At 39.7% G+C, this 16,406-nt stretch overlaps 1 protein-coding gene across 1 annotated transcript in view; it reads right to left on the reverse strand.

Annotated features, from left to right (window-relative positions):
* Positions 1-1,262: 1,262 nt before the first annotated feature.
* Positions 1,263-16,406, reverse strand: part of MOB1B (MOB kinase activator 1B) — a 31,715-nt gene continuing 16,571 nt past the window's right edge. Inside the window, exons 2-7 of the mRNA XM_083398811.1 lie at positions 16,216-16,382; positions 11,578-11,671; positions 8,897-9,030; positions 7,693-7,856; positions 6,389-6,472; positions 1,263-5,683 (exon numbers count right to left, since the gene is read on the reverse strand). Coding sequence (XP_083254937.1) covers positions 6,395-6,472; positions 7,693-7,856; positions 8,897-9,030; positions 11,578-11,671; positions 16,216-16,382 — 637 coding nt within the window. The 3' untranslated portion in view covers positions 1,263-5,683; positions 6,389-6,394. The remainder of the gene's footprint in view (positions 5,684-6,388; positions 6,473-7,692; positions 7,857-8,896; positions 9,031-11,577; positions 11,672-16,215; positions 16,383-16,406) is intronic.

A 16,406-nucleotide genomic window follows, 5' to 3' on the forward strand; every position in this document is an offset into this window, starting at 1 on the left:
CTTTCACGTGGTTTGCATTTGGACACAGAAACTTTTAAAGGATTGAATTGGAAAAGGCAAATGCTAATGAATACACCACCCCCACACAGAGCCCATTTTGCACAGAAAACGCCAAACAAATACTGGAAGAAAGGCTAGAGGAACAAAATGAGGCATCCATAGAAACCTGTTGCCCAGGTTATGGTCAAGACAACCAGAACATTCAAGATTTAGTAGTGGCATGCAGTAAAGGCTTCACACTATTGTAGAAATTCTGTAGAAATTCCCACACGCATTACTGGATGTTGACCACTTCTAAGGGCAAATCTGACTTTAAAGAATTTTCTTGCCCAAATGTGTTGCTCAAACTATTCTAGAATCCATACACATTTTTTATAACAGCTGCAACCAGGGACACGAATTTTTTTAGCCAACAGGTGCCCCTTCCTCTACAGTGCAGTTGACACAGATCTCTTTTACCTTTCATTGCCAACTAAAAGCATCTCTGCTCGGACCCTTATGGAAGTTTGATGGTGTCTTAACAGTTAACGGGAGCAATAGTTTTAAGGCAATTTAATTACAATGGTTTTGTGATTGTTGCTTTCATGTTATTATCTTGCAACCCACACTGGCATCCTTAATAAACAGCAAGCTACACATTTAAACAAACACACATGGGATATCCAATGTTAAAGCAGACCCACTGAAATCAATGAACTCAAGTAATGAGTCCATTTCAATGGGTCTGCTTCAAGTATGATTGGTATTTCCCAGGTTCCTAAGCCGTTTTCAAGAGGCACCAGACCAAACTTGCTTAATTTCAGTTTTGTTTCATGTATCTTTAGACCAAAAGTGAAACCAAACTAGTGCATTCCAGCACTCCTTCCTAACAGCCACATATTACCTTACAGCTTTGTATTGGAAGCGGCACCATTTTGATGGGGAAACAGCCCATGTCTGAGTTTGAGTACGGCTGAGGAAGGACTTCCGTTTTGCACAACTGACTATAATTTCTGGGTAGGCTTGCCTCCCATTTTGAAAACTTCAGTTGTATGCCAAAACTTCAGGGCTATAAGAGTTAAGGAAAATGGAAGGACACCAGGTTTGTTTTATTGCTCTTAGATTTGCCTGCTATTACAAATAGTTCACAAATTCAGGTGAGGTAATCACATAAAGTAATTTGTACGTGAAATGCTCAGATGTGTACAATGTACAGATACATAATGGATGTAGATCCATTGAAAAAGAGCAAGTTAGGATGAGGAGGGAAAGAAAAGGCAATAATGGTCAAACATAGCTATTTATTTTTCTTCTTATAAACAGCATTCAGTTCCTTACTGAAAAAGCCTAGAATTTATATATATTTTTCATCCCATCACTTACAACAATCTGTATACATTATTTACATCTTTCCAATACATGTGTTGCAGAATTTCAGACATTCAACTTTTTTTTTTTAAATCAAAAAGCTGTTTTCATTTAAAACAAGTATTGATCAATAATGACTACAAACTGAAGTAATATTGGCACAGTCTGCGTACAGTACAGGTCTCTGTGTTGCATTTTATATTTTAAGCCTATTTTGTCCAGCTGCTTTTGAAGTATTTAAAAGAAGCAGACATCATAGTGTTGCATCTGCAATACCTTCTTGCTTCCAAAAAGCAGGCCCAACACCAGTTTAGAGAAGGGGTCACTGAGTGAGCTCACACATGAAGGCAAGACTGATACAGCATAAAATCAAGGACAAGGGGAACCAATTTATGCACTCGGAACAATTAAATTGTAAGGCTTTTCCTGTACTGCTTCTAGCTGCCAAGGGGAAAGAGAGAGATGCATGCGTGAAAACTCCTGCCACAGCTTAAACTCTTTACAGGTGGAAAGCACCTTTAGGAGATGGTTTGCAGTTTAAGCATTCTACCCAAAAATGCTGCTTTTTCTTTTGCAAGGAAATCGCTCACCCCGCTGCCCAACCCCATGATGATGCAACTCCTTCCCCTTCTTACCATCACCAATTGTAGCCTGAGGTTGTGCAGTCCAGCAAGCTAGACTGCTTGATTATGCTGGCTGGACAGACCTAGCCTGATTCAGGCAGGAATCTGTGGCCATAGCTGATGTGTGCTGTGCAGTGCACATCAGGAAACCTCCATGCTCCTGGATGTTCCCTGTTAGGAGAGCACAAGCAAGTGGTCCTATATTTTATCTAGTCTCCTGTCCCCCCCACTGCACTTAAGGCTTTGCCAGTTATAGTAAGAGTTAGGCAGGTCTGTCTGCATGTACCAGGTTTACCAATGAGTAATATTTACTCGAGCCTTTTAATTTTTACAATACATGTTAAAAGGTATTGATTCTTATGGCAATATTTAGCAAACACAACATCTGTGAATAAATGTCTTCAAAAATGGAACCAAATGACCTTTCAAAAGATTTGTGTTCCCAGAATGACCTAGTTATACATGTACAAAAATAATGAGTACAGTTTAGTGGCTATAAAAATTAATTTCCCCTAAAAATACAGTTATCTATGAAAAAACTATTGAAAGGACGGTGTTCTTGGAGAAGAAAAAAACCAAGCAAACGAAGAGTTTCAAAAGTTGAATTACTTTGCCATTTTAGGAGGGAACTGAATTTCAAAATATGAAACTATGTGTACAACTGGCAGAAATAAGATGCCAACTAAACTTTTACTTAAATTTAAGTATATCACTCCTAAGGTGGCTAGTGGTTCTATCGATGCAGTCTAGAAAACCCTAAATAGTTACCTATTAAAAGAAATGCAATGAAAAGAAATGAAAATAGTAAATAACATGGGAATGTTGCAATTGAAAAATTGGCAGGTCCACCTTTTCGTTTTGATTTAATATGAAAGCATAAATTTCACCTATAATATAGTATTCCAGGGGGAAAGAATACATGTCAGCTGGTTTAAGACATTCCCAAGCTGATTTTTTTTTATTAAAAAAAATCTTAAAACTTTGTATGGCAATTCAAGGCAAGAGCTCAAGGAAAAGAGGAAAAATCTGAAAAGGTAAGAAGAGTCAATAGCAGCAAATTGGCCTTTTGCCTGTAAAGGGAACTTTAGAGAGAGATTTCAGTTCTAAAAGATTAAAGAGTCTCTGGTTTTCTATCTTAAAAGTAACTGCAAATATTCAGAGTTCTAGATTGCATAGTAAGCAGTAAAAGAAAACTTGACATGAACTTACAGAAGAGCTATTAATCCTTTTGAAAGCTTTCTGGCTAAAGCTGAGTTACCCCAAAAATATTGTGGGACGTTTTTATATTTACGCAATGAACATGGATCCCTGACACAAATATGCAAAGTAGACATACAATTTCTATGGTCAGAATTAAAAAATCTGTCTTGACAATGTAAATCCTTGTTCACTGGCCTAAGAAAGCACAACACAACGGCTTTAATGGACTTGCACCAACTTCCATGACCATCAATTTTACTCTGTCTCATCAGATTGAGGAAGGTTACCTTCTGAAGTTATTAACCCCATCACCAAAACAAAGAAACACACTGAAAGCTGAAATAAGAGTAAAACTGGTTCAGACTTTTGAAGCTCCTTTGCTCTTCCTCCACAATGTAAAAGAGTGTTAAAATACAATGGCTGGCTGTGACTATATTCCCAGGCCTGAATATCCAATGTTTAATATATAAAAAAGCAACCTGGCATTTAGCAGAGTACCCCTTCAAGATTGAAACCCAGATCCAGACTATAATTTTGTGGATTTTAAAATACTAAGGTGTTCAATTTTCAAAATCCTTGGTCAGATGAAAAAAATCAAGGAGACCTGGATTTACATTTGAATGCATTGGTAAATTAGTATATATTGTGTCTGAAGGCCATCACTGAAAAATGTAAAAGTTCCCAATGCAATACAAAGATATACTCTGTGTTCAATACAATGAGATATCTTCAGTGTTTTCGTTTTCAAGTTTAATGAAATCAACAGAGTTTAACTAAATGTACTCTCAGTGATCTCCAGCCTTTTATTATCCAACCAAGAAGTCAGCAAACGAAAGCAAACCAAATAATCCCCCCCCCCCATGAGCATTTGAAACTTAATACACTCTCATTGTACCTTTATAGAACAGACTTACCTTATAGAAGGTTCACAACAGTCCCTAAAAAAATTGTGTGTGTATGTGTGTTAAATTAATATTTCAAGGGACTGAAATTGCTCATCATTGGGAAACATTTCAATAGTAACTTCCTTCCTTATAAACTGCTGCCTGTAAATTCCAATTTTTTTAAAGGTCCTCAAACATCTATTTAAATATTTGATCTCAGAATGGTAAGCCTGACTTCTATAAAATCAAGCCTGGACATAGATGTAATACCATAAAAGATTAGCATATGTAATACCGTGTGTGCATATTAAGTAGTACCCAAACTGCTGATCATTTATTTTGCTAAATCTACATGCAGAATTATGGTGCTCCATGCAATATGTACATTAGGTACAATGAGCAAGAGCTACCTAATTATCAAGGTGAAGTAAGCCTAGATGAGTTCACGGCATTTCTTGTTTTTCCTTTTATGACTGAGTTACAAAAAATTCAAGACCACGTCTTAAGCTCAAGAGCGTGTTGAATACTTGATAATGCAGTGTTTAAAACACACATTGTGCATATGTAACTTACATACACTGCAAAAAACATGCTATGGGAAGGTGTTGTGCACACAAGATTTTAAAAGGGACATGCATGGGCACGCAGCTTATGCCTGAAATGCATACTCAATAAGATACCGTTTTGTGAATTTGCAGATTCAGGTCTATTTCACCCAAGGAAGACTATCTCTATACTACACAGAACTCCGTTTTAAATCATTCTGTGCAAATTGGTTTAAGAACATCTGAAGAGTATGATGCATCAGCAAAAAAAAACATGACATTTTCGATTTAACACTATATAATCAGAGAGTGGCAAGCTGCAAATGTGCAAGAAAGATCTGATTGTATATAGAACTCTGAATTAAACGTGACAATTTTATGAACATGTGGGAATCAGACAGCTCATGTTCTGAACTTCTAAGAATGAAAAGTCTTGGATTTCCCAACGTGCTATCAAAAACATCCACAAACCAACAGGTGACGGTTATCTGGGTGCTTGGTTATAAGGTACTGGGTCATCTCATTTGAAAGGAGGGGAAGAAACAAAGAAAGAGTGACAAAAATACAAAATATGTGTGAGTAAAAGTAAACAGAGACATCTAAAAACATGAAAAAGTGGTACTGTGTGCCGTATAAGAAAACTGCTGCGTTTTGGGTGTACAGTTAGGACTGCAGTGGGACTGTGCGCTCAGGATGAATGGAATGTCAAGTGTTCCATACGATAAATGGATTGAGGCAGTTTGCAACTAAGGAGCCCACACTTGTACGTCAAGTGAGATTTCTGCCACTCGCAATAAAATGACTATGGTGGATTTAAAAGTATTTTTAAAATCCTTGTTAACACCACTGTTGTTCTCCGTAAACAACTTCCCCTTGTTTCCTCTTGATGCTCTGGCAAGGCTACTGATTTATACGGGTAAGAAAGCTTACAGTACAGTTTGACCTCCCTTGATCATCAAAATCAGGCTGGCTAATCTAAAGGAAAGTTGAATGTTTGAAGAACAAATGCAAGCAACAAAGAAGAAAGTGGTCAACCCCCATGCTGTCCTTAGTCCTCCACAGATGCAAGACGTTGGGTGGGTTTCTGAGGACATAAAAAAAAGAAAGAAAAATGAGCCCCCCTCTCTCCCCACCTCCTGTAGCCCACATTCATCTCTAAAGGCATTGTTTTGCATTAAAAGCTGGAGATCACTTCTAGAAGTTATGGCTTTTTAAAAAAAGGTTTACACATATTTATTTATATCTAACAAGAAGTGTCAAAGTCCTGGGTAGCAATTTGTGTTTTCTGGTTCCAGCAATGTTCTTTGTATGTGCTTTGTACCTCAGAAGAGAGTCTGCCAAGGCACTTAGAGAATGTTAAGTCTCTTAAAGGACTTTCTGAGAATGGGCTGCAACTGGCAACGCAGAACCCATACAACCAGCAGTGTCACATATCCCAACAAGCATGTATTTTTTCCTCTCCTTTATAAACACTCGACATCTGCTAAAAGAAGATTACACAACAAACAATAACAGAAAGCCATTTACTGTGTGTGTCTCACTAAAGACAAACGGGTTCCTCTAATAAAAGCACAGAGAATGGATCTAGGTTGCCCAAATAAAAAACAAGAACAGGTTTCCTTTTCTTTCTTAAAAACATAAACAAAAATTTAAAAGGCTGCAAGCCTCTTCACACGCTTGCTCAGGGGTAAGTTCCATGGATCTTAATCAGTGTGCAGAGGATTGCAGCTCAAATCCCTAAAACACCACATGCCTGCTTAAACCAAACAAGTGATTTGCACAAATTCACTTCTGCTTATCTGTCCTTTGAAGTGAGTTTTTCAATCAATTCTTGAAGTGGAGCAAGTTCTCTTCTGTCTATAAGGTTAAATTCCTGTGGGAGGCAGAAAAAGACCAACAATTCAACTCAACATTTAGCAGCATATCCATTAGTTATCAACAACATTGTTTTACCCTATGTAACTGAAAACACAATTACCTTACGCTGGAAGTAAAAGCAGTCAACACAGTTTTTAGGAAGAACAAAGATGAGGTCAAAGCACACCGAAACTAAGACTAAAAGAAAGATCCCCATCCGAGAAAGACAGATATTAAAGTTCATTGTGGGGAGATTCCACAGAAAGCATTGTCCTAGCTGCTGCTATTGCAGAGATCAGAAGAGAACCAAGTGAGGTTCTCATTTCACTTTTCTAGGCATGTTCACTTGCCTTGTTGATATGTGAGAGGATCACCAGTGTCCCAGTTAGAACTCTAGAATATTCATGAACCTGCACTACTTAGGTGCAGAATCTATATGTGGGACTGTACATGGCACATGAAGAAATCCAGCAGTATTTTTAATTCTAGGTTCGTGGCCAAATGCTACCAAACACCTCTAACAATAGACGTCTACCATGCAATCTGTGATAGGACTAATTTCCATTTCACACAGAAGGATTTCAGCGTTTCCAAATGGGATATATAATCCTAAAGTAACTACTTTTACCTTAATCAAATAATCACTTTTGCAATTTTTTCAATATCCAGTTAAAGTGCACAGACGTTTCTGGTTATGCATATTCACCATTCATGTCACATTAAGGAGATCACAAAAGAAAATATTTGGCAGGTGGCTTTACTGTACAGTTTTTGGAACCTGCTAAAACCTTTTTCATTATGGAAACCTACCCAAACATGTAATTTTACCAGGTATATTTGTTTTAAAACTACTAATTTTATTTACCTATTTTTTAAAAAAAAAATCAGCTTGTTTTTAAATATTTAATTCTGTTGGTATTTTTAAATTAATGCTTTATATTTATTTTATAGAACCTCCTTTGGTTTTCTGGTTGATTAAGATATATAAGTCTTTCAAATAAATAAATAGCTCTAAACCTTTTCTCTCAATAATACTTCACGGCATGTCATAAAACTTAATTAGGAATAGGGCACAGCAGACAACATTAGAATCATGTTAAAGAGAAACTTCAAATGTGCTGAAGAATACAAGATCCCTAGTTACCGCAGTAAGCAACAGAAAACTCAAGAGAGAATGTGAGCCCATGCTCCATCTTGCAGGGATATATTAAGTCATAGTACCCCATGGCTAGTTACCTGAACAAAAAAGATAAAGTGCTTGAAGGATGTGTTGAGATGTGCCTCTTCTTGGAGCTGAATGACTGGATCAAAGTGCTGGTGATAGATGTGAGCATAAACTCTGAAGAGACGCTTTAGGATCGTTTTAGCTACTGACATGAAGTTCTTTGGGAAAGGAACACCTAGAAATCAACAAAGCAAACGTCCAAGTGTTTACATTCAAGTCCTACAAAGAACGCAGGGTTGTATCCAACAAAACCATCCTGTTCACACAACAATGTCCACTTGCAAAACAGAACTTCCCCTCTCTTCTCCCTCAGATCAGTTCTGGGGTTTCCCCTAAGCATCCAGAGCAGGTTGGGGGTGGGAGGGGGAGAGAGAAGAGGAAGGGGAAGTTCTGTTGCACAAGCAGAAGCAGCCTTTGTGCTGATGAGACGGGTTCATTAGATACAACCGCCAGCTGCTATCATGCTCAAGACTCATCTAGATAGTGGCTTCTTGCTTCAGTGCATAAGCTGTAGCACAATACATGACCCATGCAGCAAGAATAAGAAGCCACTCACAAGGAATACAGAGTTCTTGTCGTCCCATGAATGGGCAGGGAGCAGCACAGGTTTAAACAGCCCACGTATCAGGACTGAGAACCACAAATATCGGAAAAGTACCATCTAAGCAAGCATTTTTCCAGCAGTAATCAAAAACACAACCAGAACTATTCAGCAAGCATGTTTTTTAAAGACATAAGGTAACTGTATCTTGCACTGATTTAAATTTTTAAGTTTAAAACTGTAATTTTTATAAACCAACAAATGAATCGTGCAGAAGTGAACAAAAATGCAATACTACACTAGCAGAGAAATCACCCTAAGGGAAGCATCCATAAGCAGAGAAACATTTAATTGCTTATTTTCAAAGAGCACTCTTCTTTTTAATTAAGGACTGCTAGAAATTAGGTATGTTCTGGTCTACATAAAGGTAAAGGTACCCCTGACTGTTAGGTCCAGTCGCGGAGTCTTAAAATTAAATCTTGTAAAAAATTAATTAATATTGAACAACTGCTGCTTAAGATGGTTACATATATTTTCAAAATCTTATGTTAGTTTCCCTCAGGTTAAAAGCTTTTGTTTTCTCCTGTTCCTTTTGAAGCAGCATAGATGTTCACAGTTTGCAAATTAAACCATCCAGCTTTTATATAGCAGCAATATACTAATTTTAAAATTACCTATTTTGGATGGGAAGAGTGTCTCATCATCCAGTTGGTCCTGAACCCATGTCATAAGGTAATCAATGTACTTTGGTGCTGAACACTTGATTGGCTTCTTTATGTTTGTCCCATCTGCCCAGTGGTACTCATATCTGGAATGAAACAGGGTTAAAAGACATCCCTTTAAATAAATCTAGGACTGTACACACTAAACAAATGAATTATTGTTTTTATAACATTGGGATATCAAGGGCTGCTTCAGGTGTGCCCAAGGGCCTGGAAATGCCCAAGAGAATTCTTCTCTCTTTTAACCCTTTCCCCATACACAAGTCTCCTCAGTTTCAAAAGTGATTAGCACAGGAACAAATTCCCCCCGGGCACTGAGAACCAGCTGGCTGGCATCCAAATATACACACATGAAAATTAGAGTGATTATGGTATCACTATATAAGACGTGACATAATTGGCATTTTGCAAAGCTATCCCTACAACCAGCAGGCACTATGGTTCAAGGAGAATTATCGTGCTAACCACGTTACAATGCCCCAAACCTCATAGTATCTCAAGCCAGAGGCACGTTCTTCCCCGATACAGCCATGCCCTTAGCTCATGAAATGCTTTTTAATTCCAGAACTTTTGAAGCTAAGTAACACGTGCATTAAACACACTCATTCATGTTCTACTCCTTTTTAATCTAAAGCTGACAGTCTAGTTTTATACTTTAATAGCATTGGATTTTAAATTATGGTACATTATTACATATAGCTTAACTGATGCAAATGACACATTAAGTGGAATAGTAAAACAGAAAACATTCAGCCATGAACCTTAATTATTCCAGAACCTGGTCTCTGATCCCTTCCACAGCCTCCTTAAACAGCCTTCTTTTTGATAATCTTAATATTATCCACAGCTCCGTCAAATTTTCTCTTTCTCTTGTTTGGAGTGAAACTACTGTATTTCAGCTCAGCACACATTTTCCAGGATAGCAAGCAACAGTGTAACAAATCAAACACAAGACACCCATGGAGAGAGCTTCAATGTATCTATGAACCAGAACACTGTAATTAAGCAATGTTTTCAGAACTCTTTGATCTTACGGTAGGAAACTATGAATTGGCTTCTTTTGAGCCAATGCAGTAACGATATGCAAGCAAAATTTGAAAAAAATCCCTTAAAACAGTTATGTATTCCGCAAGAACCGAGTAAAACAATAAATGCTAAAGCCACTTTCTTCTGTATTGCATCGATATTCAGCATGGAGGGCCACTTTGGAAACTGGTACCTCGCACCTATATTCACCCATTTAAAATTTTCAGAAATCTATCAGCTGAACAAAATAGGAAGATCTGAATGAATGCCAGAAACTGGCTTCAGAACATGTGGAACATTTTGGGCTGGAGACAGACCAGTTGTCAGGGGAGTTGAAATGGTTAGGAGGAGCCATCAAATCCCATAGCCCATCAGGGTTGTCAAATCCGCAACTGTTAGACAACCAAATTGTACGTAAAGAGAGACCAGTAAAGCCTGTTTTGCACCTTGTAAGTTCAAGTGCAGTTTACTTCCAAGTTATGTGTGCATAAGATTACAGTATTAACCAAGGTCTGCACACCCACTTCAAACCAGTTACATATCCTGGCTTGTGGCCATTCTTTTCTCTAAACAGTGGCTTTCAGACACAATAATTAAGGAAAGCGACTGATAGTGAAATGTTATGCTTGCACATGGCATCTGAATAGCTAACCCAAGAAAAACAGCTGCTTAATTGTAGTGAATAAGAGGCAACCATTGCCTCTTATTGCAAACGGTGCCAGTGTAATAACATGTCTGTGAGTAAAAGATTTACATATCCGCCTTCATTTTTAACCATGTTCAGCTTTTGCCAGCTAATAAATTTGGAAGAGATCAGAAAAGTCCTTTAATCAAGGTTTCTGTACTGAAAATAAAACCCTGCATCCAAACAACTCTGATTCAACCAGTCGTCAAGATATATTAAGACACAGAGAAACAGAGACAGATCATGCTATTTCCAGATGCATCAGTAGAACTAAAAGGACAAGGCAACTAAATATGTATGTATATATGTATGTAAAGGGGAAACAAAAAGGGGGGGGCTATACAGACACATATATTTAATGGTCCTCTCCTGTCTTAACAACACTGCTTAGCGTAGGAGATGGCAAATAGAGGCCCTGAGCCAACCCAACCCACTAGATGGTATTGCTTAATCCCAGTTACCAAGCTTCAGGCAAGTGTGCTGTTGAAGCAGTTGCAGTTGTGGAAAAGGGATTATCTAGTGGGCTACCTTAGGTAGCTGGAAATCGGAGTGAATCGCTATCATTTTTAAAATAAAAAGGGGTTTCCAGTTCTCAGGGTTGTAGAGATGAAAAACATGCCGGCAATATTTGCAATTCAGCAGTTCAAGGTCAGATCATGGCCTTCAGGACTATTAAATTCCTCCTGCTCTGCTCTCACTCACACTTTCGTTGACCTCCCACCACCAAACAAATCTGTAAAGAATTCGATCAGGCTAAAAGCAAAAACATGAAACACAGAACTTCAGCTTCTTTGTAAATAAAATTTCAGGTTTTTAACTTACTAAGAGTAGCAATTATCATTGTTTAAAACCCAATTAAAAATGAAAAACAGCAAGTATTTTATGTCTCATAGTTTCAAAGTCGCATAACTAGCATTCTTACTTTGGACCTGCAGACATCACTGGGCAGCTCTCTTCTGTGCAGAAGTCTGTAATTGTCCCATAAAGCATGTTGATCTGGTTGAAGAAGTCCACAGCTGTATATATAAAAAATAGGAACGATTTCAATTTGGCAGATAAAAAGTGTGTGCTTTCAGTTGCAAGCTAGACCATCCACACAGCTTCTCAGCAAAAGTACTCTGCTGTGTTTAATATGTTACTATACAAAGGAAATGCCAGTCAGAAAACAGACTAAGATCTCCAGAAAGACTCACATAACAAGATAAGTGTACTATAGTTTTGAAACTATATAATCTATGTTTGTTAAAAGCGGTGAAAGTACAAATATGCAATCCTCTGGCTTTCCATTCCTTCCAGTGAAATAGGATCCTTAGAGTCAAACCATCTACAACTGCTAAACACACATCAATGGCTCAACGTCTACCTCGTCTCTTAACATGCTTTGCTACCTTTACATCCCTTGCTTGGTCGTTCCTCGTCTATGGTATCAGGATCTCTGCCTGGAGTTTATCCCCTGGTGTTATTGAGCAGCATGTCTACCAAAGCAATGCTAAGAAGGCAAAGTTCCTTCTGTTGACTGCTTTATCATTTATTTATAACATTTCTATATCTTCATCAGTAATACCAGGGAGACTCACAACAATACAAACATGTTTCTCATAAAAGGTAAAGGACCCCTGGACGGTGGAAGTCCATTCAAATTCAACTATGGGGTGTGGCATTCATCTCGCTTTCAGGCTGAGGGAGACAGCGTTTGTCTGCAGACAGCTCTTCCGAGTCATGTGGCCAACATGACTAAACCACTTCTGGCACACAAAACACCATGAGTGCCAGAGTGCATGGAAACGCAGTTTACCTTCCCTCCGCAGTGGTACCTATTTATCTATTCACACTGTTACGCTTTCGAACTGCCAGGCTGGCATAAAACATTATATTAAAATACAGCAGAATACAAAAATCACAACAAAACCAGCCGAATTATACTAAAAGGGTGGCACTGAGAACCAGCAAACGCCTGGATGCACCAGAAACTTAATGAAGTTGTGCAAAAACTTAATAAAGGGGGGACGATTCCACAAACTGTGTGCCATGACAGAAACAGTCCATTGTCACTAAGTTGACCATGCAGACTTCATCCAAATATCTCAGTCTATGGGCAGATTTATGTGGGAGAATGCATTTCTTCATGTACCCAGGTCCTAATTTTTTTAAGGCCCTAAACTTGGCTTGGCAGCAAACTGGCAGCTGCTGCAGTTCTTTCAAAAGGGATGTTATATATTGTCCTCATGGTTAGTCTCCCTTTTCTGCAGCTTCCAAGCCAACCTTAAGGGCAGTTCTTCATACACCACACTATGGTAGCGAAATATTGAGGCTATCAAAACATGGTGTGCTTGCACCATGCTATCCTGTTGTAAAGGTTCTAGGGATTGCTCATGCGTAAGTTGCCTTTATTCCTGGCTAGATTGCATGGTTGAACCCTTTCTGTCAGGACAGCCTCAAGTTCCGTGGCTGCCTCAGTCGCTGGCAGAATCCGTCAGTAGGCATTTCTTAAACCGCTTCCAGCATAGAAGCTGTTTGACGCCCAGTCTCCTCCCCCGTTGCCTGTGCGAAAGTTTTCTGCGCAAGGTGGGTGTGGGCAACGGAGTACTCGTACCCTCTCCGCTGGTCTCCTGCGAAGAGTCCTGGAGCCACCTCTCCAATTCCTCCATCTCCTCCCCTTTCCCACTGGTGTTACGCTGATTACCTTCCCCAGCGGAAGGGCTATCCCTCCTTCTACTAGGACCCTCTCCACCATCGTCCGGGAGCCTCCTCTCCGCCTCCCGCTCCGATGGCAGTTCCCTGACACATGTCCTGGAATGTGTGCAGCTGACACACTAGCTGAAGCTGGTAAAAGGTGATCCTAGCTACCACCGTCACTTAAACCTATCAGGATTCAGTTACAACTTGTAGAACCTCACCCATCCCACCAGATCCATGCACTGATCCAGGACCTGCACGTCCACACTTGACTCAGATGTCAAAGAGAAGTAGAGCAGCATGGCCACTGCCAATGGCTTCACATAGATGTTAAACAACACTGGGGACAAGACTGAACCCTGTGGTACCCCAAAGCATAACTGCTAAGGGGCTGAGGTACAGTCACCCAATACTATTCTGAATCTAGCCTTATAAATAAGACTGGAACCACCAAAGCACAGGACCTCCTACTGCCAACCCAGAGAGTTGGCCCACTAGGAAACCATGGCGTCAAAAGCCATTAAGCTATCAAAAAGCAACAGGGTTGCACTCCCCTGCCCCATTTAATACCAAACCTATTACTAGATTGCCCTACTCCAAATCCTGAAAAATGCTGAGCACCCTTCTTTCAAGATGCCATTTACAGACTTGTATTTGAAGATTGGCCTTGTAAACAGGAACAGCTGCGCAATTTGTCTTGTTTTAGTTTGGCTGCAGACAGAGCAGCAGCACAAAAGGATTTGTGGCCTTCCACAATCTAATTGGATGATGTCTGGGAAGTCAAATTATGACAATTTCAATGTCACTGTCATTAAACTGCTATTGAGATCATGGCCTCCTCCATTCAGCAAGGCTGACAGATCCTTCCATGCCCTTCAATTCCAGTCAAGGAACACAGGAATTAAAAGTTCCTATGTTCTGAATTTTTTATTCATTTTCACACAGCTGCGCTCGTATAAGGGCATTATGATACTGGCAATTTTATTCTGTGTTATGTGTTAACTGGATTATGTGTTAACTGGACCATAATCTTGCAGTCCTTATAAAGGACACTTTAAGAAAGGTTGGTATTATTACCTCCAAACTGCAGCTAGAGGGACAGGCAGTTGAGGCTGAGAGCAGAACATGAGAGCAGAGCTTGCCTAAGACCACCTATTGAGTTTACGGCAGAGGCAAGATTCAAACCAGGATCTTCCCAAACCATAGCTCAATCCTTTATCCCAAGATGCAGTTATTCATTCAAAGTTTTCCATCTAGATTTTTTGACACAATATTTTCCACAAAAACAAAAGACTGTCTGTAGAATGCTCTCCCCAGGGAAGTTTGCCTGGCGCCTTCATTATAATGTATACGTTTAGGCGCCAGCCAAAAATGTTCCTTTTTAACCAGGCCTTTGGTTGCTTTGATTGACACCCTATTCCCTTTTAAAATGTGGGTGGTGTTGTTGTTTTTTTGGGGGGGAGGTAACTGGGTTGTTGTTTTTATTTTCATTATGTATTTTGTGGTTTTATATTTTGATTTTATTCTGTAAACTACCCTGAGACCTCCAGGTATAGGGCGGTATATACATTCAATAAATAATCATCATATTTTAACAACTGATGTCTTAATTCAGCTGTGGGAGGACATGTCTGTACAGCAAAACAGCTGTAGATGGAATCTGGGGGAGTCGAACTTACTAGGCTTTTATCAGCTTTCAATGTTTGCTAAAAACAGTGGTGACATTTCTCTCAAGAAGAACAGCTGAAATTTAAAGAAACCAGTATGGAAAATCCCCAGGGAACATGGCAAGTCTTCGAGCCCGAGACACTTCTGCAGCCACATGTGATAAACAACACTGTAAAATCCAGTTCTTCTGCTCAAAGAACAGACAGACCACAGCTGGTACCATATCAGACCTAGAGAATTTGTGATCCATCAAGCTGGACAGAGACAATTAGCCATTTGCTGCAGCTTGCTAGAGCCTCCAATTGCTTCCCCTTTGTGGAGTTCCAGACAAGGGGAAAACCCAGAAAGTTTATCCAGTCCCTGGCGAGTTGCATGCAAATTGGTGGGTCACAAACTGTGCATCTACAAACCTACTTGCCACCTCACTACAGTGAGTGCTTCTGACCTCCTGGTAAGCAGTACACTTGGGAGCATATAGATCACCTCGCCAGATTTGTGCTGTCAACGAATGAAGGAAACAACAAGGGTCTCTCTTTTGCTGCTTGAAGTTTTCCTTTCCGTCTTATTTTCTGGGAACCCGAAAAGTAAGAACTTGCCTCTGTCCCAAGTCCTCCAAGCACGCATGAGAGCTAAGGTGGGTTGGTTTAGTTCACTATTGCTTTCTCCTACTTTGGTATACCTCTGTAAACAGTCAATAGTGGACAGTACACATTCATGTGGTATCCCATGCACACAACTTCTTCTAACCTACCAACTCTAGTTTTGATTTGCTTACCACCTGTCCTATAGAATTAATTTATTAATTTATATCCCGCCTTTTTTGTCCTCCAAGGAGCTCAAGGTGGCATACATAGTTCTCCTGCTTGCCCTTTAATCCCCCCAACAACCCTGTGAGGCTGATATTAGGCTGAGAGACACTAACTGGCCCAAGGTCAGCCAGGGAGCCCAGTGGGGGTTTGAACCCTGACCTCCCAGGCTCTATTCGAACATTCAAACCACTACATCATACTGGCTGCAGTTACATCATGGCACATTCAACCATTCTAAAAAGAGTGATTTCCGGAGGTAAGTCTGCAGAAATAAATTTAACCATTACCCTCCCAGGGGAATGAATGTCAAATCTCTCATGCCTCCCCTACCCCCCCACCCAGCTTTATCAGTCAATATTAATGCTCAAAAAGCATACGGGGGGGGGGGGGGAGGTCATGTTACTTACTGTTCACTGCAACCCATTCATTTAGATCTTCACCCTCAGGCAGCATAACAGCCATCCGTAGGTTGCCACTTCCAAGAGTGGCCTCTGCATGTTTCAGCAGCTCATATTGGTGAGAGCCTTCTGGAATATTCTTCTTTGGTTTAAAAGTTTTAGAAGAGCGGCTACCACTGCAAAAGGAGGGAAATATTTTG

The sequence above is a fragment of the Podarcis tiliguerta genome (assembly GCF_965153285.1).
Source record: "Podarcis tiliguerta genome assembly, chromosome: 9".
In the NCBI taxonomy this organism is placed as follows: domain Eukaryota; kingdom Metazoa; phylum Chordata; class Lepidosauria; order Squamata; family Lacertidae; genus Podarcis; species Podarcis tiliguerta.